The 27,298-nt window shown below is 42.4% G+C and overlaps 1 protein-coding gene across 1 annotated transcript in view; it reads left to right on the forward strand.

The window, feature by feature from the left end:
* LOXL2 (lysyl oxidase like 2) overlaps positions 1–27,298 on the forward strand; it is a 141,731-nt gene that overhangs the window by 91,006 nt on the left and 23,427 nt on the right. Inside the window, exons 7-8 of the mRNA XM_074195360.1 lie at positions 10,136–10,287; positions 24,626–24,793. Coding sequence (XP_074051461.1) covers positions 10,136–10,287; positions 24,626–24,793 — 320 coding nt within the window. The remainder of the gene's footprint in view (positions 1–10,135; positions 10,288–24,625; positions 24,794–27,298) is intronic.

Raw genomic sequence — 27,298 nt, forward strand, 5'->3', positions numbered from 1 at the left:
GGTTTTTCCTGCCAGCTCTCCTAGGGGAGCTCATGGACAATCACATGAGTCTTTCCCTTTATCCTAAAGATCTTCCTAGTCTTTCCTTTTTATACTCTGATGCTCCAGAACTTAGGAATTCATTCCTTCCTTTCCTTTCCTTCCTTCCTTCCTTCCTTCCTTCCTTCCTTCCTTCCTTCCTTCCTTCCTTCCTTCCTTCCCTCCCCTCCTTTCTCCTTCTATCCTTTCCTTCATCCTCCTTCCTTCATCCTTCCTTTATCCTTTCCTCTCTCCCTCCTTCCTTTTCTTCCTTCCTCCCTCTCTCCCTTTCTTTCTTCTTCCCTCCTTTTCTTCTTTATTCCTTCTCTTCCTTCCTTCTCTTCCTTCTTTCCTTCCTTCCTGGTCACTCTCCTGAATATAATCCTGTCTTTGCTAAATGTAGAGCCAGAACTGGCTCCTGCAGTCTGGTTGGGACCTGACTAGAACAAAATGCAAATGACTGATCATTTCCCTCCATTTGTAGACTTAAGGATCATAGTTTATCATAATACCATATCTGCCACATCATGCTGAAGTCTCATTCTGAGCTTGGGAACCATTCAGACCTAGTGCTCAAAAAGTCTCTGTGTCATTTTAAGCTATGATGATGATGATGGTGATGATGATGATGATGATGATGATGATGATGATGATGAAGAAAAGAGGATTTCAGGGACATCCTATATCAATTACAAATGGCATCAATAGAGGGTATTTACTCTTCACCAGTGTAATCCCAGGTTCACTACAACAAGAAACATCATTTTCTTTACTTCAACCCATCATTTTAGTGCAAGGAAGGAGTTTTCATCCTAACTGGCATCCAACACATTCGTCCTTCCTGTTAAATGTTCTCTTCCAAGCTGATGAGCTTTCCATCTCTGTCTCCTTCATGCAAAACACCCATAAAAATGTAAGAGCTTAGGACAGAGAGAATTCCTCCTGCACTCCCCTTGAGGCTCCTCCCTCCAAGCTGAAGGTGATACACAAATTACATCTTTTTGGGCCTCATTATTCAGCTCATTCCAAATCTGTAGCATGGGAAGAGTATCTTCTGATTCACATCTTTCCATCTCATCCATGAGCACAACTTAAGAAACTTTGCCAAAAGTTCTGATGAAATCTAAACACACTTTAGCCTACAGTATGACCTTGCTCTGCCAGGGAGCAGTGGAAAGATCAGACTCTGTAGTTAGAAGTTCTGGGGGGAAAATCCCATCTCTTATACTTCCTTGTGACCTTGGTCAAATCACCCTGGGACTCAGTTTCCTCATCTGTCAAGGATTTCTGGTTGAAGGAACTGGAGATATGTAGCCTTTAGAAGAGAAGACTTGGGCTCTGTCCAAGCATTTGAAGGGTTGGCATAGGGAAGATAGATCAGACTTGTTCTGCTTGGTCCCAGAGATAAAGCGAGGCCCAGTGGCTAGAAATCCCAAATTTAGGCTGAATATCAGGAAAAAACCAACCATGAGAGTTGTAGCTCAATTAGATGGACCTGCCTTGTGGTGGTGGGGTCTCTCTCACCACAGGATTTCAAGCAGAGGTTAGAGGACTAATGATAGACTACACGGGAAATTCTGGAACATCTTGGACAAGATGAGCCTAGAGGTTTCTTCCAAAGTAGAGATTCTGAGATCCACAAACATCCAGATGAAGGTCTCAGAGATAATGTGAGGAGGTTGAAATCTCTTTCATCTTGGGAGGTCAGGGATGGATTTACAAAGGAGGTGGCAACTGAACTTAGGCAAGAAAGCTTGGAAAGGATAAAGACAAGGTTTTGTTTGGTTAAGCTCTAGTCCTTCTATCTAACATCTCCTCCTCTTCCTTCTCCCAATAACAACAGCAATAATAGTAACTAGGAAGGGAGCATGGCAAAATGAAAATATGCTGGGGATTCGAAATCATAAACTCAGAGTTGGAATCTCGGCTCCTCACCTGTATCTTGAGTGATTTATTTCCTTTCTTTGACCCTCCTCTATAAAATGAAGGAGGGGGGCCAGACCATGACCTCTGAGCTCCTATGTCTGGATCTGTGACCCCTGAACTCCCTACAAGGTTGGTGCTGTCCCTGAGATGGAATCTGGTTTCCATTACCTGTTCAAGCCTGAATAGAGAGTACAGGCGAGCTTTTCAAAGGGCTACCCCATGAAGAGACATTTTCCAAATAAGAGTACTAGAGGATAACAGCCTTCCATACCTTGGGAGGCCCCTCACATACCAAACATCCTCATATTTCCTTCCCAGGCCCTGCTTTTAGGAGTTGCTGGGGCTGAGGGCCCCTCGCTAATGATGAGCCATGTCTTCGATTTCACTTTTAAAAACAAAGCCCAGAAACATCTGCATTTGATAGAAGTGAATGTAGATTTTATTGCAGGGTAAGTGGCTCAGTATTGAGGGTCCCAGGCCCATAGGATGAGAATGTAGGGTCAAAGAGTCATGAATTGCTAAACTGAAAAGGTCTTTAGAGATAGAGAACAAGCCTCTCGTTTCACATATTCTACATGTATTTCCAGCCCCTCTTAGAACAGAACATACTGAACTCATCAGCCCTAGACTTAAGGAAGAAAAGTTCATAGTAGAGTTCATGCTTTTGTGTTAAATTTTATTTTAATTGATGCCCTTTGTTTTTTAAAAATACACTCATTTCTTTTTTAAGTTGTCTTTTATTAATCTTTCCCTCCCATTATCTTGTCCATTGCATTGAACAAATTTTAGAATGAAAAAGTAAAACCCTCCACATATACATGTACTGTCTAAGTACATTTCCATTTGGTACCTGACAAAGTCTCTGCATTTGAATTTCCTCATCTAGTGGCAAGTTTCATCTACTCTCTTTTAGTCATGGTTTATCATTGCTTTGATTAGCGTTCTAAAGTATTTCCAAATTTCTCCACTATGTGGTTATTATTGTACAAACTATTCCCCAGTTTCTACTCCTTTCATTTTGCATCAGTTCAGAGAGATCTTCCGAGTTTCCTCTGCAACTGTCCATTTTCTCCTTTCTTATGTCACAGAAATATTCCAATACATTTATGTTCCTCGATTTTCTTTAGCCATTTTCCACTAGGAGAGCAATCCCTTTGTTTCTAATTCACCTAATCTACCACTTGTGATGGGTTGTATGTGTGGAAACTTGAGGATTCACATTTCTGGCCCAGCTTCTAGGGGACCCCTCAAGACAATTTGGAGGTTTGACTTCCACATAAATAAATTTCTCAGGACTACCTTGGAAGTTTTCTTTTCAGGTTGTCTTAGTCAAAAGCCAACCCATACTTTTAAGTGAGGCCATTTCTCAGTTCAACCCTGTTGTGTGAGAAGATGTTCTGTGGGCTCAATGGATGAAGATTTGGGACTGAAAGTCATGGATTATGAAAAATTGGAGCTTGAGGGGATCAAAGAAAGCAATGTGGTGTGATAGAAAAGCTGCAAAAAGGGTGAAGATGTAGGCCAAGTACAGAGGGCAGACCAGGTTTATCCAGATCTGGAACATCTCATAATGTCTGGAACCAGCCAATGAAAGAATCTTTCACAGTCAGGAGAACTGGCTTCAGAGCCAGGAAACCTAGGTTCAGGCCTTCCATTGACCCACAGTTGTCTGTGTGATGTCAAACACAACCTGAGTTTCGTAGTGCCTTGGCTCAATCTTGAAGACTACAATATATAGTATACCTGCTCATCTGCACAGGTAGAGGGAAGTTTCTCACACTAAGGAAATCAGATCCAGACCAACATTTTGAAAAATCCTAATTATGAGAGATAGTATTCTGCTTGCTAAAATTAAAAGGCTAGTTGATTTTTCTTTTTAAAAGAATATTCACACACACACACACACACACACACATTTACTTACTATCTGTGTGACCTAGGGCAAATCCTATTACCTTTTTGGGCCTCAGTTTCTTCATTTGTGAAAAATGTTTGACTGGCACTAGGGCTTTTATGAGCATTAAATGAGATAACAGATGTCAAACCCTTGACAAACCTTGAAGCATTATAGAACTCATCATTATAGAACCAGGCCCAGCATCATTACAACTCAGATCTCCCTTATTTCAGTGTTCTGTTTTTTTTTTTCATTTAGAGACAGAGTCCTAGGAGCTCTCTATAAATCTGGAAATATCTCACCCCTTCCTACACCTCAGTTTTCTGATCTTGGCCCTACCCCATAGTGCCTGACCTTCTTCCCCCACCCCAATAATGAGGAGTTTTCTTAAAAGTACATTTTATTGATGTGGTTCCATAGTCAGAAGTGATTGTTGTTCAATTGTTTCATCATGTCTTGACCCCATTGTGGTTTTTCCTATTTCCTTCTCCAGCTCATTTTACAGAGGAGGAAACTGAGGCAAACTAGGTGAAATGATTTGCCCAGGATCACACAGCTAGTAAGCATCTAATGCCAGATTTCAACTCAGGAAGATGAGTCTCCCCAACTTCAAGCCCTGTGCTCTACCCAATGTAACACCATCTAGCTGCCCTGTAGTCAAAGGACCTGGGTTGGAATCCTACCCCTGAACTTATAGTCTGTATGACCTTGGACAAGTCCCCTCACCTCAGTGTCCTCATCTGTAGAATAAGAGGGTCAGGCTGGACTAGATGTTTCCTAAAGTCCCTTCAGACACTGGTGTTACCCTCTTTTTTTAAAGCATCAATTGAGTTTCCTTACCACCCCTCCCTCCAGCATTGAATCCTGGCTTGAAGGGACAAAAAAGGGAAACAGTTCCATGCAGATTCAGTCACAGCATTATTAAAGGAAAAATTCAAATTTTATAAACTATGTGATCTGATTTGGATCATGGCAAGCTTTGTTTCCCATTCATGTAATTGTTGTACATACTTGGCTTCATGGGATTCTACGCCTACTCATTCTACCCCTAATTTTGTATGACCTTAGACAAGTCAGTTGTTTCTCTGGGTCTCATTTTCCTCATCTGTTAATTAGGGGGTTAGATCTCTGAAGGGTTTTTCCATTAGACCTCAAATCCCATGACTTCTCTGAACTCTGTAAAACAGAGAAGATTGAAGCACAGTCCCTAAGCCCTAACTTTCGATTCTTTTTCAGTGTCAAATTTTCTCCCTCTACTCCTCCCCCACCCATCAAGCAGGAAAGAAAAAAGATAGGTGAAGTCTCTCATTTTCTAAATTAGCACTATATACTGGGTGAGGCCCTGGAAGCAAGAAGCCAAAACCAAAAACAAAAAAGTCATGCTCAAAGAACTTATAATCTATAGGGGGAAGAGTGTGTGTTTGGGGCAATTTCTACACAGATGGAAAACAAACATATTTAAAATAAATGTGAAATCCTTGTGGAGGTAGCTACCATAGACAGCTCATACAGTCAGGAAAGGCTTCATGTACAAAGCAGTTAGGGGCGGCTAGGTGGCGTAGTGGATAAAGCACCAGCCTTGGAGTCAGGAGTACCTGGGTTCAAATCTGGCCTCAGACACTTAATAATGACCTAGCTGTGTGGCCTTGGGCAAGCCACTTAACCCTGTTTGCATTGCAAAAACCTAAAAAAAAAAGCAGTTAGTTCAGTTGAGCAGAGCCTCAAAGAAAACTCATGGTTCCCAGAGGTGGAGTTGACAAAGGAATTATTTTCCCTTCATTGTTCCCAATTCTGCCAAGGCTTTGAGGGTCTTTTCCATTTGCTCCCTTGATTGTCTTTTCCATCAATGACTGCTTGCTTCTTGTTGCCCCATTGCTTGGAGGGGACAGTCCATGCTGATGTGAAAAGACAACAAGGACCCATCGTTTCTTGAGGGCAGAAAGATGCCAGCTCCTGGAGGGTGTGTGCAGACTGACTGATTCATTCCCAGCCCAAAGGTTCTTAAAGGTTCCAGGACTATAGAACCTAGGGCCAAATTGGGGCTATATTTTGGGGAGGGGTCACTTCTGGGAAGAGCTAATCTACCAGGCCCTCTCCCACTCTATGGAGAACAACCTTGTTTTATTATTCTCCTTCTCCTTCTCCTTTGCCCCTATAAGAGATATCAAGACTAAGGAACCAGATGTGTTTCTTTAGAAGGAAAAAAAAAATGTCTTTTTTATTTTGGCAAGAAAAGTGACATCCCTTGTAACTGGGAAAGATATTTGGAATGATTGATTCCAGTTGGTCCCTGAGGGGGTATCATGATTCCAGAGAAATCTGGCTTCTTTCTGAATTTTACCCATCCTCTTCCCCATATCTGCCACCCCGGGAAGCAGGGCTTCAGTGCCCTGGGAAGTGAGGACTGGGAATCAGACCCAGAGAAAGAATTCTGGCCAAGGGCAGAGCTGGGAATCTCTCAAGCAAATGAGCTTGACCCAGGGAGCTCAGAAGCTGGAGATAAAATCAGAATGATGGGTTGAGGAACTCCGTTAAATGACTGAGTTAAATCCTTGCAATCCGAAAAGTTAATACAGATGCCTCTACCCCCCCGCCCCAATCACTTGTGTGACAATTTGCAAGTTAGCTCTGAGCTTCATTTGGGTTCAGATCCATTCTCAGACACTTAGCTGAGTAACCCTGGACTATCATTTGAATCTCTGTTTGCCTCAGTTTCCTCATCTGATAAATGGGAATAAGAATAAGAATAATAACAAAACCAACAGGATTTCTCTCCCGTGGTCATTGTGAGGATCAGATAAGGTGTTGTTGTTCTGTCATGTCCAGCTCCATGCGGCCTGTGGGCTTTGTCCAGAGGGATGGGTTCCTTGGCAATGTTACTGGAGTAGTTGCCATTCCCTTCTGCATTAAATAAGATATATCTTATCATTTGTAAAGGCAACACAGTACCTGACGCCCAATAAGAGCTGCATAAATGCTAGTTATCATTATCATCCATGATTATTTCTGCTACTATATCTTCCCTGGTCCTCACCATAAAATGAGGGAGACTGGATGACCTTTTATACTACCTAAGAATCCCATCAATTGTAGAGAGACTGTGATTTGGGTCAGGGGCTACTGAGGAAGCCTTAGATTTTGGAACTGGCCTAATTACTGACTGGGAAGATGAAAAAAATTTAGGTAGGGAGTGTAGTATGGGAGAAAATTGTGACTGATATAGCTCTAGTAACTTGCTGTTTACAAAACATTATCTCATGGTCTTGCTTGATCATCTCCTCAGAGTCATGCCAGGACAGGGCTGGTGCATAGGAATTTTTATATATGCATATATATATAAGTATATATGTCTATATATTTATAAATACAGGGCAGCTAGGTGGTGCAGTAGATAGAGTACCAGCTCTGGAGTCAGGAGGATCTGAGTTCAAATCCAGTCTCAGACACTTAATAATTATTTAGCTGTGTGACCTTGGGCAAGTCACTTAACCCCATTGCCTTAAATAAATAAATACAGACACATATATGTGCTTACATTTATATATATTCAGATGCATATATGTTTATATATATAGGCATATGTATGTATAGCTGGTTCTGTATTTTATGTACAGTAATATATCTATGTATACATGTGCATGTATGTTATATGCATATATTTGTTGATTGATATCATATGACTGAGAGCCAGGGAACCCTTTAATGCCAGAAGAAGCAAAGGTGCAGAGGACCTGATGGTCAATGGAAATATGCAGGGTAAATCCTAAGTCTCTTCATATCATTCCCCTCTCAAAGTGTCCATGGTGCCGTCTCCCCTGGGTGGCATTCAAAGAGTCGGACTGCCTGCCTCCAACGATGTACATTCCCAGGTTGACTTCACTTTTCCTCTCACCATTTACTCTCTATTCCCCACCTGAATGTTTCACCCTCTCTGAGATCTTCTCCCTTCCACCTTTGCCCAGTCAGTTCCTATTGCTCTGGCCCTCCTTACCTTACCCTGAACTTCTCCCAAGGCTTACCAAGTGCCAACTCTTATGAAAGACCCCCAAATCCTTTAATTATTTTGTATTGATACATAGACAAGTCACTTCCCTTTCCTCTACCTCAGTTTCTTCATCCACAAAATGAAGGGAGGAGTGGTTTCTATCCATTATAATGATGATGATGAAATTCATGCTAGGGGTAAAATGGGAGAATATAGGAGACATCTTTCCTTTTTTGATAGACTCTTACTTTGGGATCCTCAGAAAGATATTTTGGAGTATGGAAGTAAAAATTTCCATAATAACCTCAAGAAGTCCCTCCCCAGCACTATCTGAAGTCATAACACAGTAGCTTTGCCCCATTACTATCCAGAATAAGGTTCTAGGCTCTATCAAGAACTAGAAGCAAACTTTGAGCTCTTCTAATAGTTCAATGAGTCTCCCCTGCTACTAGTTTTCACTGACCCAAAGCCCCAAAGCCAGCTGGTTTCTAACAGTCCAGTCAACCAAGGCTGTATTAAACATACCTACTATGTGCACTGGCTTTGGGGAAATGCCCAACACTGCTAAAAAGCTTTAAGATTTTAGAAAGGACTTTCTTATCTTGTTTAATCCTGAAAACAGCCCCATGAGGGCTACTGGTATTATTAATCTCATGTACAAATGAGGAAACTGAGGCTGGGAGAGTTGAGAAGCTTGCCTATAGGCTCATAGAGATAGTATATTTCTAGACTTTGCAAGGGTCTCTCCAGATGCTGGACCAAGCTGCTTCTTCACTAAAAACAGCTTTTTTGCAAAAATGTTTTGTACAATACTTTTCAAAACCATTGCCTCTCTAACTATAGACAAAACCTTTGCATATTATATGGGATCCAATATCCTTTATGGGACACTTCAGAGTCAGCAAAAAGTTTGTCTTTGCCAGTAGATGTAGAAGTTTCCCGTTAGCGGATAATGAATAGCACAGCCTGGAGTGGTGGCTTGTCTACAAGTATCTTCAGTAGCCGCCTGTGTTCAGCTGGAAAAGCCAACTCAGCCCAGGGACCAGGGAACATCTATAGGGGCTTTTCCTTTCACCATTTTTATCCTGGTCTTTAAAAAAATTACATATACTGAATGTATTTTAGCCTAGTAAGTCTTCTCAATTATGGAAGGGATGGAGGGAGGAAGGGAGGGAGGAAGGAAGGAAGGAAGGGAAGAATGATGGGAAGAAGAAAGAAAAGAAGTAAGGAAAGGAAGAAGGGAGAGGGAAGGAAGGAAGAAAAATGGGATGAAAGGAAAGGAGGGGAAGGGGTGTGTATAGAGAAAGAACAGCCAGGACCCAATCTTGGCCCATACCATGGTATATGGAATGATCCAGCAAATATAAGAGTAACAGTCAGACAAATGACTTCCACTTTAATGAGGAAAGACCCCACATAAAGGAAACCAGAAAAAGACTGGATGGGGTAAAAATATTGCAGTGAGGCATGGAGGGTGAAGAAGAGTCATGGGGCCTGGGCATCAAAGGCATCAAAGGCATCAAAACTCCCTCTCAGAGATGGAGAGTGACAATGGGCAAAATATAGGTCACTAGTGAGGAAGGAATAGTGATAATAGTCTGTGTACAGAAGGCCTGGTATGTATGAGGGAAGGAAGGAACCATAGAGTCCTGGGTCCTGGCAAAGTAAGTCAAATGCTCACCCAATAGAGAATGATGAACCTGGAGTCTGGAAGACTTGGGTTCATATCTTACCTCTGACACTTAACTAGTTGTTTGAGCTTAGGTAAGACATTAGACCTCAGTTTCTACCTGTAAAGGGAGGAAGTTTGACTAGATGATCTCGAAGGTTCCAGTGAGTCCATTTGTTCATCGAGACTTATTAAGTACCTACTGTATTTCAGGTATTGGCACCATGGAAATAAAAATGAAATAATACCTCCCCTCAAGGGGCTTGCATTCTGTTGAAGGTAAACAACATGTATATAGAAAATTAGTTACAAGATAAATACAAAGCCATCTCCCCAGTGTCACACCATTTCCTACTGGTTTTTATCATCCCCATTTTATGGATGAGAACACTGAAGCTCAAAAGAGGCCTGCCCAGGATCATACAGTCATAAGTGTCAGGGGCAAGATCTTGAAGCTAGGTCTCCTACCACAAAATCCACAACATTTTCCATTGCACTGCTTTGCGTTGTGGGACCTGGGACCAAGAGCAGAATAATGATGGTGTTGAGGGATCTTTAAGAGAAAGAGAGAAACCTCTTCTTCATCAGCTCTTCCAAATTTCTAGGGTTTTGTGAAATATTTTGTTCTTCTCCCCTATAGGTATTGGGTCCATACACCTCAATGAAATACAGTGCACAGGGTTTGAGAAATCCATCACTGACTGTAAATTCAACGTCGAGAACCTGGGATGCAACCATGAGGAAGATGCTGGGGTGAGGTGCAACATCCCAGCCATGGGTTTCCAGAATCAGGTAAGAAGGTGGCGTCCACACGGACATCCTCTTCACAACAGGAGCTGTCCAGCAATGGAAGGCCACCTCCGGAGATCACAGAGCTGTAGCATTAGAGCAGCATGAGACTTGGGACATCCTCTAATCCAACCCTCTCATTTGATGGAAGAGGAAGTCCAGGGTCACACCGGTTATAAATAGAAAGGTCAAATCCAAGACCTTGTTTATGCCAGCCTTCCTAAGAGATTTGCAGATATTACTCAGTTTGTCCTCACAACCACACATGGGGGGCGGGGGGAGCTGTCATTATTATCCCTCTTTTATAGAAAAGGTAAGTGACATGTCAGCAACTTGCCAGGATCACGTAACTAGTAAGGGTCTGAGACTGGATTTGAACTCAAGTCTCCCTGACTCCAGAGCCATGCCTTGGAATCAGGATCTTGGTTCAAATCTCACCTCATACAGTTATCACCCCATGTGACCTTGGGCAAGTCTTGACCTTCTGCCTCTGTACAATGAGGGGGTTGGATGAGATGTCCAGCTCTGGGATGCTCTGATTCCAGATTTAGAGCTAACCAACACAGATGAAACATGATGCTTTCAAGAGCTCTATGTAGTCTGGGACTGGGCCAGGGTCAGGGTGGGGTTGGGGTTTTCTGGCCAGATTTTGGGGGGGAAAAATAGACCCAAGAAAATTGAGATTTTCCCAGAAAATACAGCTAAGTCAGGGTAATGTATATTTATCCCAGCAGACCCAGGATCCTATTCATTCCCATGGTCTCTGATGATGGGTTCCTGAGCGTGAGCAAAAAGCCACAACTTGTGGCTGAGCGGTTTCACATGTTGTAGGGAGGGGGAGAAGGAGGAGGCCTTCTTGCACAGTTTCACATCTGGATTAAATTATGGTAGTGATGAAATGATAGCATACAATAACCCAGCACACTGGTTACAAAATGCTTTCACATACTGTGTTTCATTCGATCCTCACAGTGGCTCTCAAAAGCAGGAAGCACGTATCTTCTTGCTCCCATTTGACATTTAAGGAAACTGAGACTCGGACTGACTAATGAACGTGCTTGAGATATATGCATGAGATGTAACCAGGATGGGGTACCTAGCCAAACCTCTGTGTCTTCTACATTATCTTGGATTCACCTGGTGCTGCCTGATTGTTCTAGAGCTAAGTGTCCAGAAAAATAGAAGGTGGTCTCTGAAATTCAGTAGCAAAAAGGAACAAGGTAGAGATTTAGATCTAATGGGTAGTTGGATTTTTTTCTTAGAATGAATTCTCTTTGCTCTTGCATCAGCTTAGGAAAATGATGTGTGCCAGTCAAAGGAAGCTAAATAAATGGTACTAGCCTTAGAAAAGACAAGCAGTCCTTTATAAACAAACTAAGCCTTACTCTACCTGCCCCTTGGCTCAGTCACTGAACTCCAAGGATGGTTAGTTTTCCTGACTATGACAAGATTGCCAAGAGAGATATTTAAAACCAATGAATGACAAATTACAAGCATTTATTATGTTCTGGAGATGTAAAGGCAAGAGTAGTAGAGTTCTGTACTTAAGGAGCTTAGATTCTAATTGACAAAAACAGCATATATATCAGGGAATGCTGGTCCGGGGGGGGCATTTATGTCTGGGGAAGCCACAAGGATGATAAATGTGACCCCAGGAGAATCCATCGGCAGGCCCTTACAAGAAGCAATCTCAATATTAGATGTATTAATTTGATCTGAGAGGCAACCATAGGGAATAAATAGAGAGCTGGCCTAGTAATCCGAAAGATCAGTTTTCAAGGCCCATTCCTGACCCATGTTGACCCTAGACAAGCCACTTAGCTTCTCATTTTTCCCAGACACCTCTAAGATATACAGAGTTGCAGAAAAGACATAGATCTGCAGTGGTAGAGGGTGTTTCCTCACCAGAAGTTACTCAGAGATGAAATTATAGATCTGATTTTTTTAATGTTTCCCAGAACAAAGTGTTGAAAGGAGGGAGGAGGGATAGAAAGGAGAACTTACCCATAACAAGGCAAATGACTGAATAGGATCTCGAGCATCATCAGTGGCCTAAGGCCATCTTGACCTTGCAGGCTATATGAATTTCCAGTCACTCCCCAAGGTGGAGAGCTCATCCCAAGGGCAGAGCTTCAGGTCAGAGTGACTAGATTCCCCCAGAACTCTATGGTCACTGGAGTCCTGTCCTGTGAAGGATGCAAAGGAAGAACTCAGGGAAAGAAAGTGTTTGGGACTGCAGATCCAGCTCCAAACAAGGAAGGGCAAGGAAGAGTTTCCAGTAATCTGTGGAGAGTGAGCTATGCTTGTGTCTCTGCCAGGAGAATGTACTCTTTGGATCTCCAGGCTCCTGGGGGCTTCTTGAAAGAGTGGAACAAAGAATTTCAGGAATAACTAGAGGAGGGTATGAAGAAAACAAAGGCAATCCTTATCTGTAGTGGGAGGTTAGGGAGCAAGAGATATCACAGATTAGGAAGGAAAGAAGGACCACTTAGCCTCAGGAGCCGAAAAACCAAGAATCTCCTAGAGAAGGGATAAGAACTGGGCCATCTCAGTCAGTACATAGATACCAGAAAGTAAAAGGTCATTTGGTAGTGACCAAAGAAAGAAGTGATGAATAGCCATGGCTAGCAATATTCTGTTAAAGAAACTTCCAAAGCTAGGTTCAATTGCCTGCTTGTCATAGGCAGTAGAGAGGTTTGGTCTCTTCACAGGACCCTAAGCATCCCAAAACTTGGCCCAGTGATCTCCCCCATCTCCCCGCTGCTCATGATTTATATGAGACAAGGATGCTGTTCTAAGGAAGCTAGAAAGTTTCATTGAAGAGTAAGTTATTCTGCTGGTATTTTCATCCCTAGTGCTACTTGAACTCAAGAGAAGAGACCCTGAACTCTCTTCTAACTCTTTAATCCTGAGGTTCTGTAATTCTTTCAGTGACCCTCCACTTTAAAAACCAGATGGAGCCCCTACATAGGAGTTGACAAACTATCTTGCCATATTAGCGCACGGAAAAAGTATTTTTAGTCAAAATTGTTATGTCTAACTCCTCGTGATCCTATTTGAGGTTTTCTTGGCAAATCGACCAGAGTGGTCTGCCTTTTTCTTTTTCAGCTCATTTTACAGGTGAGGAAACAGACAAAGAAGGTTAGGTTATTTGCCCAGGGTCACACAGTTAGTAAGCATCTGAGGCCAAAATTGTACTCCTGACCTGGAATCTTCCTGAATCCAGGCCCAGTGCTCTATCCCCTGCAACATCTAACTGCCGCTTGTAGTCAAGGAAATGAACTTGGATTCTGACCCTGCAACTTATACAGGAGACAAAGGAAAGAGTTGGAGGTCCTGAGTAGACCTTGGTTAACTTCCTTGGCACTTAGTTTCTTGATCTGGAAAGAGAGGGGGTTGGTCTTTGAGCTCCTTTCTAGCACTAGTTCTATGATCTTGCCACCTCAGTGGGCCTCAGTTTCCTCATCTGTAAAATAAGGACATCAGGCCTTGAGGTCTTCCCCAGCCATAAGTGATGGTTCCATACTTGGAGAGACTTTCCTATAGTGTGAATTTCTGTTGTGATTTTTGAAAAAGAGGAACAAGAGGACTGAGCCAGGAAGCCGAGAATTAATCTCTATTCCATCCACTGCCATTCTCTAGTCATGCAACCTTGAAAAAGTCCCCAGACCTCAGTTTTGTTTACCTGTCAAATGAAGAGGGTGAACCACCCTCTCTAAGATTCATTATCTATTAAATTATCTATTTCCAAGATTCTAGAAAACACTGAAAAGCTTGGATTGGGATATCTTTTCTATCTCGTCATAACCAGTCATCCTGTTACAGAAGTGTTAGATTTCCGAGCTTCCTAAGCTGGAAGAGGGGAGCAGATGATGGCTGGACCAGATGACAGTCATCTTTGATGTCCCTCTGTATCCTTCTGACCTCTCTTTCACCCCTGAGCTCAGGACTTGGCGCTGACTAAGAAAATGTGTGGGATTTATGTTGGAAGATCCTCATGTTTCCCTTAGCATTAACATTTGCATGGCATCACCCACTTTGAAAAATAGGTTTGGGTCCATGTAACCATAGCCTTTTATCAAAACACTGATGGATTTCCTGTGTGTCCAGCTCATAGACAGGGTTTGGGTTTTCTAGTTACCATTTTGTTAGAATTTGACACTATATTCTTCATTCCATTTAAAAATCCCATGGCCCAGCTAGAGAAAGCCAGAGGGACAGGAAGATGAAGAAACCCAAGTTGTTTAAGGGAAATTTAGCCCTCTTCCCTTCCTCTCTTCTTCCATCTCTCCTTGGAGGCTACAATGCATGGTGCTTTAGCTTTCCTTTATCTCCTCATTCTTAGCACAGAGTTTCTGGTACCTGGCAGGTCCTTGTTGATGGACTGATTCATGAAATGAAATTAAAGCCAAAGGTGAAGTCCATGGGCTAGGACCAGAAGTCCCGGGCTGACCTCCTTGGAAGGCCAGTGAACCAAACTTTCAGTTGTTCAGTCATTTTTCAGTCGTGTCTGACTTCATGACCTCATTTGGGTTTTTTTGGCAGAGAAACTGGAATGGTTTGCCATTTCCTATTCCAGTTCGTTCTATAGATGAGGAAGCTGAGGCACATAGGGTGAAATGACTTGCCCAAGGTCATATGACTAGCATGTGTCTTAGACTAGCTGTGAACTCAGGAAGAGTGGTCTTCCTGACTCCTTGGTCAAAGGCTATAGAATACTAACATTCACATTTCTTCGTGCTTTCACACAATCAATCCAATTCAGTTTTATTGAATGAGTGTTTATTGAGTCCCTATGAGTACCAGATACTGCGAATTCAAAGACAAAAATGAAAATAATCTCTGCCTTCAAGGAGCTTACAGTCTGGGGAACCCAGAGAAAGAAGTTAAATAATTGCCCGTGGTTACAGAGCTACTAAGTGTCAGGGCTTAGATTTGAAACCAGGACTCAACACCAGAATTCTAGTGTTCTTCTCCTTACACCGTGTTCCCACCCACTGGCTTGTCCAAGTCAGACCAGCCCCTTCCTCCCCTCTGCCTCTTGGAATGTTGTGGCTTCTTTCAGGACTAAACTCAGTGTCCACCTACTGCAGGAAGCCCTACCTCCTATTTCCACTACAAGGGTCATCCTCTCTAACATCCCCTTGGACCTATTTTGTAGGCATCTTCTAAGTACCTTGTTATCTCAGTGTTGCCTCTTCCAATAGAATGGGAGCTTCATGAGGGAAGGGTATGTGGCGCCTGACCCATGGTAAGCCTTAATCGATGCTTTTCAATTAGTGCAGGGCTTCTGGAAATTGGAGCCAAGTTATGGCCAGTGGAGCTTGGTAGCTAACTGCTCTCTCTTCCCAACCTCCTTTCTTAAAATGTTATTTGATTTTTATATTTCTTAAAATTTAAATAGTTAAGTAATTTATAACCAAAAGAAAAAGAAACAGAAGCTAGACCTATTATTTCATTGCTATGAGGGACTCTCAGATGAGAACGTTCCCTCAACTTACAAAAGTTAGCTCTTCTCTGTAAGGAATAGTCTTGGAAAGTTACCTAGAATATGGAGAGGTTAAGTGACTTGCCCAGGGTCACCTAGTCAATATATATCAGAGATGACACTTGAAACTTGGTTTTCTTGGGTTCATGTCCAGTTCTCTATGAACTCAGTCACGTTGTTCTTCTCAATTACAGCAACAAAAGTCAAAATAAGAAATAAAACTCATACACAAGCTCTCATATGTCAAACATTTTAACAGAAGGTTGTGCTTGAGTTGAATTTCTTTTTTTTAATTTTATTTTATTTAAGACAATGGGGTTAAGTGACTTGCCCAAGGTCACATGGCTAGGTAATTATTAAATGTCTGAGGTCAAATTTGAACTCAGGTCCTCCTGACTCCAGGGCTGGTGCTCTATCTACTCCACCACCTAGATGCCCCCTTGAGTTGAATTTCAAAGTATATTCCAGAAGAAAGATGAAATGACTAAGGAAACAAAAGTTTGCTCTTCTGAGCACATCAATTTAATAGGCAATACAGGCCAAGGGCCAAACCAACTGAAACTAGATCCCTTTCTTAGTTTAGGATCAGGCCCCAACTCTAGGGGAATATGAACTTTTATGCATTAAAATCAATTAATCAAATAAAAGCAAATTGATCAAATCAAAATAACCAAATAATTAATCAAATAATCAGTTGATTAAAAAAAAGAAACAACGCATTAAGTAATCTAATTTTATTGATGATTATTCTTTTTCTTTGTCCTTTTGTTTCATGATGTTTATGTTCAAGTTTTCTTGGTTACAGTGGTGAAATGTAAATCTCTCTTCTCAAAAGTTGAGCCCCCTTTTAAAATTCATGAGGGCCTCACTGTAAACTAAGCTTCTGTCTTTTATAATGATCAGACAGAGATTTTTAAAATATTTTACAGCTACCAATACAATGTTAAATGTAAGATTCTTAATCCAATTTTGAGAGTTTATTACTCAAACATAATCAAAGCCTGACCCTCCATGGCAGATCTATTTGGAAGCCAGTCCTATGTATATAGCTTTTAGGGGGAAAAAAATCTAATTTTACTGATTTTTCAAAACTTGCTATTCCACTTAATTAGAAAACTTTTACATTATATCTTTGTATCATTACTTTATTTAATTCTTCATTTAGGAGGATATCACCCCCATATTATAATTTGAACACAAATTTAGGTAAGAATTGTGATATCTTTCAAACTTTTATCAGAAATGTTCTAGGATCAACCTCTTAATTATGGTTTTACAAAAAGGAAAAGCAAATTTTAAAAATAGTTTTTACATTTAATTAGAGAAAAATAAAATATCAAATTAAAAATAAAAAGTACAGGTAACCTACCCAATCAAATGCCCAGGTGCCTTCTGTATCAAACCAATCTTCCACCCTATGATAGTTAACAAGGCATAGTCAAAAGAGACTTGAACTAGGATTCAGGATATCTTGGTTCTAGATTTGGTTCTGTTAATTATTGTTTTTACTGCTAATTACTAGTAATCTGCTAATTACATGTTTTCCTTGGCAAGTCAAAATCATACTTCTTATCAAAGATTCCATCCATCTTGGCTTCCATAAAATGATATTCCCAATATCTTTATTAACTGATTTTTTAAAAAAGTCTAAATATATGTCCATCTACTAAGATCATTCTCCAAAGCCTAGAGGTCAATGCAGTTCCAATAAACGGATGGTCTCTGGTCTCTTCTAATGTCCCCACAATGAAATGCCAGATAATGAGTTAGGGTATAGTCAACATCCTACACCACACTGTGCAGTATTTGGAGGCTTACACTACTCACTTAGGCAGGTTATACTCAGCTTCTCTCTGGGTTTCTCTCTTCTCTCTTCTCTCCCTAATCTGTTCTCATGTTTGCAAGTCTGAGTTCCCCAAAGCATGCCACCACCATATGAATACACTTAAAATCTCTTCGACTCCTAGGAGATAGTAACCTTGCTCAGGGGGATATACTCCCCCGCTCACTCCACAACCATCCACTCACAGGTATGCCACTTTTAGATATTCCACATCTTTACTTTACTTTAGAAAGAAAGACAAATAAGAATGTTATATAGAGAATATATTAAAGCAGATAAATGAATATTAAATATAGCCCAATACACGGATAAGCCTAGATCACCTTTCCCACTAAAATACAGTAGCTCTGGTAAAGAATGAACACACTCTGAGAAACCTCATGAGTAGGGAACATGTGAAGGAGGAAAATTCATTAGATTAGGTTAACCCAGCCCTCTTGAATGCAAGCTTCAACATACTGGAATCCATTCAGAAACATAAGATTTTCAGGAAACTACTTCTTTGCCCACCATAGCAATTTTGCTTAAGCTAGAGAGTTTCCAGGAGCACTATACAGACTGGACTGTCTGGTTATTCACTCACTAGGATGCTGCCACTAACAGAATGGAGCTCACAGTAACCCAGAAACCTGCAAGGGAATACCAAAGCTTCTAAGCTTTTCCTTATCAAGCCATGGGTAGCAGCAGGGAGTAACAAATCCTTACATGAATCTTTATATTTCTCCAACACTAGACAGAACTGAAGGACAATAGCTATCCCTGGAGCTCTTTCCCAATGAAGCCCATTCTTTCTGACTAATGAGGAACCACTTACCTGAAGACTTCTTTCATCTGACTGCCTCTAAGCCACCCTACTGCCCCTTCCTTTAATGCTTCTTCCCATCTTCCGTTGCTACCATCTCTTGCCATCCTCCTGCTGCTGCTCCCTCACTATAGTAAAGTGCAGTGGTTTAAGTGAGAGCCTTCAATTCTTAGTGCCATCTGTTACTTAAGTCACAACTCCCCAAATTTCTCTTCCCAAATCTACAGTTCCTTTTCAATCACGCCTCTCTCTAGATGTTTTTGTCTTAGTTTTACTCTCATTGGTCATTTGAAGTAGTTCCCTGCAAAGCGGCTAACATGCCATCATACTTTTCAACACACTGAAATGCTTCACACAGTAATCTCTATTTTGGTGCCCATTCACATTCACATTTCTCTACTTTATAATTAGTGCAAGATTTCTCTTTGCCTGTTTATAACATTAAACTGCTCCCACACAAAGAAGCCACCCCTCCACATTGTTAATAAGGAGATACAAATCCTCCAGGATACACCACAGATCATTTTCTTTCCAGAAGTGTCTAAAATCCCACTTGAAGGCTGTTTCTTCCTAAAAATAGTTTAACAGTTTACATCAATACAAAATTCTTCTTCTATGCATTATTCAATATCAAAATGTCCCTTCTTAACAGGGGATATTAATAATGTCCCTTTATACAAAAGTCCTTTTTGTACCTTTTCCATATTTAACTGCTTTTTATGAAAAAAGAACTTAGGGGGCAGCTAGGTGGCACAGTGGATAGAGCACTGGCCCTGGAGTCAGGAGTCCCTGAGTTCAAATCCGGTCTCAGACACTTAATAATTACCTAGCCGTGTGGCCTTGGGTAAGCCACTTAACCCAATTGCCTTGCAGAGAGAGAGAGAGAGAGAGAGAGAGAGAGAGAGAGAGAGAGAGAGAGAGAGAAAGAGAGAGAGAACTTAGGAAAGGAAATATTATATCTTCTATATATAGTTCTAAAGAACTAAGGTTCTTTCTCCAAGCCTCATCACAGCTTAGAGATGATTCTGGGCTCTCAGAGTTCTGTCAGTAGAGACAGAAAAGCATTTTGCCAAACTTACATTCCAAGTGGGTCTATCATCTAAGTATCAACTTGGTGAGCAAAAGTTCAATCACAAGGTTGACCATAAGGTGTTGAATTGTTTCATCCATGGCTGCTTATAGAAAGTAGGGTTTTTTTTGATGTTTTTGTTTTTCTTTTTAGGTTTTTGCAAGGCAAATGGGGCTAAGTGACTTGCCCAAGGCCACACGGCTAGGTAATTATTAAGTGTCTGACACCGGATTTGAACTCAGGGACTCCTGACTCCAGGGCCAGTGCTCTATCCATTGCGCCACCTAGCTGCCCCTAAAAACTATTTCTTGAGGGGAAATCAAGGTTATTCTCTGTTTCAGTCTACACATGAAACCCCTGAGGAAATCAATAAATTGATCACCCCAAGCATCTCTTAAATGTTCCAGGAACCACAGTTGGCTCTAGATACAAAGTCAGAAATGAGTCACAACCTGCTCTCATGGAGCCTACATTTTATTGAAGGAGGCAATACGTATATATAAAAATGATCTACTGAATGTGGCAACAAATAAAAGAATAAAATACAAATAAATACAAGAAAAGAAACAAAATACATAAACATAACAAGTTACAAACAAAATAAACAAACCCCCCAAATAAAATTCTAAACAACAAAAAAAGACAAGTTAGGTGGAGAAGGGGGATGAGGAAAATGTAGAAAGTAGTACAGAAGCTTAATTTTGACTAAAACCAGGAATTACAAGAGATGGAAATGAAAAGGAAGAACATTGCAGACCAATGCAAAGGAAAGGAAACCAGAGGAGAATCCCATATAAGGACGAGCAAGAAGGGCAGTTTGGTTAGACCATAGAGTGAATGAAGGGAAGTAATATGTAATAAAACTGGGAAAGCAGACTGGAGCCAGCTTGTTCTGGGATTAAAATGCAAAGCACAAGAGTTTGTGTTGGCAGCAGTTTGGAAGATGATTGGAGAGAAATTTGGCTAATTAGTTTGGGCCAGAGAGTGAATGAAGGTAATATAATACGCAATAAAGCTGGGAAAATAGACTGGAGCCAACTGGTTCAAGGATTTAAATGCCAAACACAAGAGTTTGTGTTGGCACTTTGGTGAAGATGGATGGTAGAGATGATTGATTGATTGACTTGAAGCAGGGAAATCATTTAGAAGACTATTGTGGCAGGCAAGTTCCGGCAAGAAACAATGAGGATTTATTAAGCCCTGTGTGAAGGGCTACAGATGCCAAGAAAGGCAGAAGACAGTGGCTGTTCTCAAGGAGCTCACACTTTAATAAGAAACAACATACAAATAAAGTATGTACAGATGAGCTCTACAGAAGAGAAATATAAAATAGTCAACAGTAAGGTACAAGAATTAAGATGGATTGGGAAAGGTTTCCTGGAGAAGGTGACACTTAAACTGGGACTTGAAAGAAGCCTTGGAATCCAAGAGGCAGACAGGAAAAGGGAGAGTATTCCAGCCAGGAAAAATGCCTGGAGCCAAGAGATGAAGAATCTTGTTTGAAGAACAGTCACAAGTGCCAATGTGTCTAGATCAAAGAGGTGGGGGTGAGGGCAGGGGTAAAAGGTATAAGAACCCTGTAAAGAAAGGAGGGGCAGAAGCCAAAGAGGATTTTGTATTTGATCCTGAAAGTGATAAGGATCCACTGGAGGGGTGTGTGAGGTGTGTGTGTGTGTGTGTGTGTGTGTGTGTGTCACAGGCAGACCTTCCCTTTAGGAAAATCATTTTAGTGGCTAAACAGAGGGTGACCTGCATCAGGGAGAGCCTTGATGCTGGCAGATTCCCCAGCAGCTATTGCAATTCTGCAGGCAGGAGATGATGAGGGCATGGACCAAGGTAGGGAGAGTGTCAGAGGAGAGAAGGGAGTATATGGAAAAAATTCTGCAGAGTTGAATTCTAGAGGCATTGGCAAAAGTTTGGAGATGGGGGAAGAGAGATGGAGGAGTCCAGGAGCAAAGGACCTGAAATAAGATGGCAGGTGATCATGGAAGTAGAAACAAGGGAATGGATGTGAAAGGTCTTGGATCCTTGAACTGCTGAAGAAACTCATTTAAATCTGCATCCCTGTGCTCCGTGATCATACAATTCCATGCTTGGAACGGCTCTCTCTCCTCATCTCTGCCTCCTGGCTTCCTTCAAGGTCAAGTAAAAGCCCACCTGCAGAAGACCTTTCTCAATCCCCTTAATGCCAGGGCCTGTTCTCTGATGGTTATTTTTTCCCCTCTATCTTGTCTATAGCTTCTCTGTACATCTCTTCATGTTATTTCTTCCACTAGATTATAAGCTTCTTGAGGGCAGGCTGCTTTTGCCTTTCTTTACACCCTTGCTGCTTAGCACAGCTTCTGATACATAACAATGGCTTAATAAAACATCTCCTTGACTTGAATTGACAATACAATGTTTGATGCCCTGGATGGTGACCATGGAAAGTGGCCATGAGGGGCTTCAAAGCCACAACATGTGAAAAATTACTAAGGGGATTATAATAGGAGCAACAGATATGAACATGTCCTCTCTATATATATTTTATGGAGGGGGAAGCTAGGTGGCCTAATGGATAGGGCATCAGCCCTGTCATCAGGGGGACCTGAGTTCAAATCCAACCTCAGACACTTAATTACTTAGCTGTGTGACCTTGGGCAAGTCATTTAACCCCCTTGCCTTACAAAAAAAAAACAGGAAAAGATTTCAAAATATTTTATGGATTGTTGTGTAGAATGGACACTAGGTTTACTCTGCTAAGCTTTTGAGGTCAGAATGAACATCACTGGGTGGGAGCTACAAGGAGCAAGATTTCTAACTCGATGGAAGAACCAAGTGTCCAACACCGGGAGTGGTCATACGTGGTCTGGCTTGTCTGAGGAAGAACTAGAATCTACCCTGACCATTGGCATCTTTCTGTGGAGGCTCAGTGGCTTCCATCCGTGATGTTACAAAGGGGCTTCCTACTGTCAATCAGGAATTTCAACTAGATGGCATGCCTTCCAATTCTAGGATTATATAATTTAATGATTATATCTTAAGTGAATTTCAGCCTCTCATGGGCCAGGTCCTTCATGGCTGCCCTTTGGATCCCTGCTTCTTGGAAAGAGTTTTGATATCGAATGGGCTCTTTCACTACAGTGCTCCGGTGTGTGGTGACCCCTGTAGAGATAGCAAGGTTGGACAATGGTTAGGGCACTGGACTTCGTGTCAGAAAAACTAGCTATGTGATCCTGGGCAAGTCATTTAATTTTTGTCTAACTCATTTCCTCATCTGAAAAATGAGGATAATAATATGATCTGTCTCCAAGGTTGTTACAAAATGATATGATAATATTTAGAAATAACATACTTTGCAGATCTAAATTATTTTGCAAATTTTTCTATTATTCTTTTGCTGATCTTGACTTAGTAATGCCCATCCTATTTCCCTCTCTCTGGAGATCCTTAATGGACTAATAGGGTAAAACTAATTCTAAAGGACTGATGTTGGTAAAGGTTGAATTCAGTCATTCAGTTTCCTTGGAAAATGTAAGCTCCCTGAGGTCAGGGGCTGATTCAGGCATTCCTAGTCCTCGTGATTGATATATAGTAGTTTCTTATACGTGATTATTGAATTGAATATTAGCGTCTCTACTAGGATTTGCTGAAAACATGAAATGCCACATCCCAAAGGCATCAGTCTTCATTGATGGTGATTTCAGATGCATGGCAGGAAGGTCGGGGTTATATATGAAGGAGAAGGGGAGAGTTGCAAGAGGTAACTTTCCCTGCCTTCCTTCATTCATATCATGTGTGTCCTCTGATCTCACCCAATATGCTGTCTCTCTCTCTCTCTCTCTCTCTCTCTCTCTCTCTCTCTCTCAGCCTCAGTTTCCTTATCTGTAATATGGGATTACCAGCAATGTAGAGTAGTGGAGAAAGGGGCCAGCCTTGAAATCAGGAAGATCTAGCTTCATGTCTTGCCTCTGGCGCATGCTAGTTATGTGGGTGACCAGGGTTTCTCATTAGGAGTCCCCTAAGTGGGTGAGAGCCCGGTGCCAGATCAAAACAACAACAAAAAGAAAAAATACCTCCTTGTTCAAGCCTGCCCTAGATAAATACATTAACTTCTCTCAGTCTCAGTTTGGTCATCTATAATATGGGGGTGATAATGTTGTGAGGCTCAAATGAGATATTAATGTGCTTCATAAATGCTCCTCATTACGATACTGGGAAGCAGGAAGCTTAGTAAAGAGCTGACCTCTGAGTCAGGAAGCCCTGGTCTCAAGTTCTGGCTCTAATACATCCCAGCTGGGTGACCTTAAAAGTCACTCTAAGCTACTCACTAAGACTGAAGTTGCAATGAGGGTGCTGACCTGCACCAATCGAGGGACTTTCCTCATCTGGGAGTCCCTTTCACCAATGAAATAAGAGGTTCAGTTCCTCTCCCTCGTATTGCTAGGAGAATCAAATGAAACAATACTTGTAAAACACTTTTTAAAGGTTAAAGGGATATACATGCATACAGACATTTATATGCATGCATGTATCCAGAGTGTCCCAAAAGTCTTAAAAGTTTAAAGTTTTGTTTTGTTTTTTAATAGCCTAAGACTTTGGGGATCATTTTAAAATCTATACACATGTGTGTGTCTACGTGTTACATTTGTGTCCGCATCTGTTATATCTCCATAGGTATGTATGTGTGCATTGGTTACCACTGCTATTACCTGTGTGACCTAGGACAAGTTACAACCTCTCTGGACCTTGGTTTTTTTTCTTGTATAAAATGAAGGGATTCCAGGTCTAAATTCTGCAATCTTGCTTATTAACTCAAAAACTTCATTATTTGAGAGGAAGAGAAGGACAAGGATCTCTTTGAGAAGGTCCTAGATCTCCTGGGGAGGGGAGAAGGCCTGCCTTAGTAGAACCCCCCCCCCAACATTGTTCATATGTTGCTGCCATGCCCCGTTCCCTGCCCAAGTCTCAGACATATGATGGGTTTAGATTATGTCAAACTATGTTTGGATAGGACTGATGGGAAAGCTTGGGGAGGAGAGTGGAAAGCCCTGGGGGAGGCTCTTGAGACATGTGGGACCCCTCCTCTCCCTCATCCGTGTCCTCCAGACCCACCTTTCCTACCCCCTTCTCCACTGAGCATCTTCCTTTTCTCCACAGCTGCGTCTGAGTGGAGGCCGCAACCCTTACGAGGGCCGGGTAGAGGTGCTGGTGGAGCAAAACAGGACACTGAAGTGGGGGACCGTGTGTGGGGAGAACTGGGGCATCGTGGAGGCCATGGTGGTCTGCCGCCAGCTGGGCCTTGGCTTTGCCAGTAACGCCTTCCAGGTAGGAACCCACCCTTCCTCTGGAGTCCCATACCTCCCCATCTGTCTAAATTCTGCTCAAAGCTTCTGGTTGGTTCAAGGTTCAGCTCTTTTCCTGGCAGACAAGCTTGGAGCCAGTGCACCTGAGTTTGAATCTCAGTTCTGTCACTTCTTGCCTGTTGGACCTCTCTGGACCTCAGTTTCTCCATCTGTAGATTAGCCTGAAGTCCCTTCCACCTCTACAGCTCCAGCCCCATGACTATGCTCCTAGGCTCCTTGGGTAAACAAGAAACAGTCTAGGACACATCCCAATATGATAAACTTTTCCGAGCTCTGGATTCCCAGGTACCTCCCCCACCCCCAGCTTTTCCTGGGAATGGAGTAAACAGAGCATGTGATTGAGATAAACCCCGGCCTTGTTCTTGCCCCAGGATCAGGAGGAGGGGCTCTGGGTTGGATGATTTTGCAGAGGCCAAGCTGGGTGAGGAGGTTGGTGCTGAGCAGAGGGTGGGAACAGTGGGAGGGTGTCCTTGGCCCTCCTACCTCTCTGGCTCCCTATTCCCCTGCTGCAGGGGTGCGGTGCTGAGGCCGGCCAGCTCCCAGGCTGCTAGCCACAGCTGTTCCAGATGCAACGTGGCATCTCGGTTAATGCTGTTTACAGATGGTCCCAGCAGGAGGGATGCGGGGGAGAGCAGGAGCTGTTGTCAGAGCAACGAAAAAACAGCCAGTCATGGAGGCCCAGCCCCTGTCCAGGGGCCAGACACCCTATCTTGGAAGGCTGAGGTCACCTGAGCCAGGCCGAGGTGCACCCTTGCTTCCAAGGACACAGTGGCATTTTGCTATGGACTATGAGCGACACAAAGCTGGCAGGGCCCCATCCCACTCTGGTGATGCTGAGAGTGGAGTTGGGAAAGATCCTCAGCCTAGGAATCAATGTCCAGGGGGAAAGGGAGGAGGATATGGCAAGCCCTTGAACCTAAAAAATGGGCGTAACGATAGAGGCCCTGACTATGCATCAGGTTATGTGGGGACAGCTACCTTGTGATTCTTATTGTTGGTGTCACCTGGTCGTTTTTAGTTCTGTCGGAACTCTTCATTAAAGATAGGGGAGTAATTTGCCATTTCCTTCTACAGCTCATTTTACAAATGGGGGAAAATGAGGCAAAAAGTGACTTCTCCAGGGTCACATAGCTAGTATCTGAGTTCACATTTGAACTCGGGCAGATGAATGAGTCTCCACTTATGGTGATAAGCAAATGGGAGCTCCTCACTATTAATAGCAAGCATTTATTAGGCACCTATTTGTGCCAGATAAGGGGGACATAAAATAAAAATAATCCTGATATCAAGAAGCTCTTGTTCTTGGGGCAGCTAGGTGGTGCAGTGAATAGAGTACTGGCCCTGGAGTCAGGAGGACCCGAGTTCAAATCCAGCCTCAGACACTTAATAATGACCTAGCTGTGTGGTCTTGGGCAAGTCACTTAACCCCACTGCCTTGCAAAAACCTAAAAAAAAAAAGAAAGAAGCTCTTGTTCTAATGGAGAAGAGAACATTAAAAAAGAAGAAAAGTAAATCCACAGTTACCTTGAATGGGGATGACAAGACATCTATTCTTGCCTCACCGGTGCCATCTTTGCCTCCTATCCATTTCGCCCATTGCCAAGAAGAAGGAAGACTTCCTATTCATGAGCTTCCAGGGGAGAATGTGCTCACTTCCTGCAGTGAGCACAGGACCCAGGTTCAATACCACCTCTGGTGCTTACTTACCCATGTAGCCTTGGACAAGTCACCTGACTTCCCTAGGACTCAGTTTCCTCCACTGTAAAATGAAGGGGCTGGACTACAGGGCTTCTGAAGTCCCTTCCAACTCTAGATTCTTTGATTCCATGATCCTAATGATATATCATGGCAATATGAAGAGAGATGGATGAACCAGTGCCCATCTGATGGGGCCAGTGGGCTGGGGGTCACTGCTCATGTCCAGCCTCAAGGGAAAACCAGACATCAGGAACAACCATAAATTGCAAGCTGTCTTTCACTAGTTATGTGTCTCTGGACCAGTGGCCCTCTCTGAGAGTCATTTTGTTCCTTTGTTACCAGAGGGAGTTGGGCTAATCAACCTCTGAGGTTCCTTCTGATTCTAGATGAGATAAGGGATAGGAGAAGGGGGACTGAACCTGTGGTTCACTGTTATGAGGACGTATGCTCTGGCAGAGCACATCACCACCCTTCCTGCAGCTGAGGACATTAGAAAGTTTCCTGGGCTGCTGGGAAGGGATGCAGCCAGTATGTATGGCAGTGGGTCATTCTAAGTCCAACAGGGCTCTCTCACCACCACACAATGCTGCCCATCACACGGCTTGCCTATCTCAAGTGTGTAATAAATAGTTGTTGAATTGAGATGAATTGTCATTGTCATTGACTGCCACTTGTAGCAGTTAATAAGGCAGAAGCTAGGGAAGCTTCATGGTGAAGTAGATAGCATGCCAGACCTGGAGACAGGAAGATCTGAGTTCAAATCCAACCT

Source organism: Macrotis lagotis, chromosome 1, assembly GCF_037893015.1.
Source record: "Macrotis lagotis isolate mMagLag1 chromosome 1, bilby.v1.9.chrom.fasta, whole genome shotgun sequence".
NCBI classification, from domain to species: domain Eukaryota; kingdom Metazoa; phylum Chordata; class Mammalia; order Peramelemorphia; family Peramelidae; genus Macrotis; species Macrotis lagotis.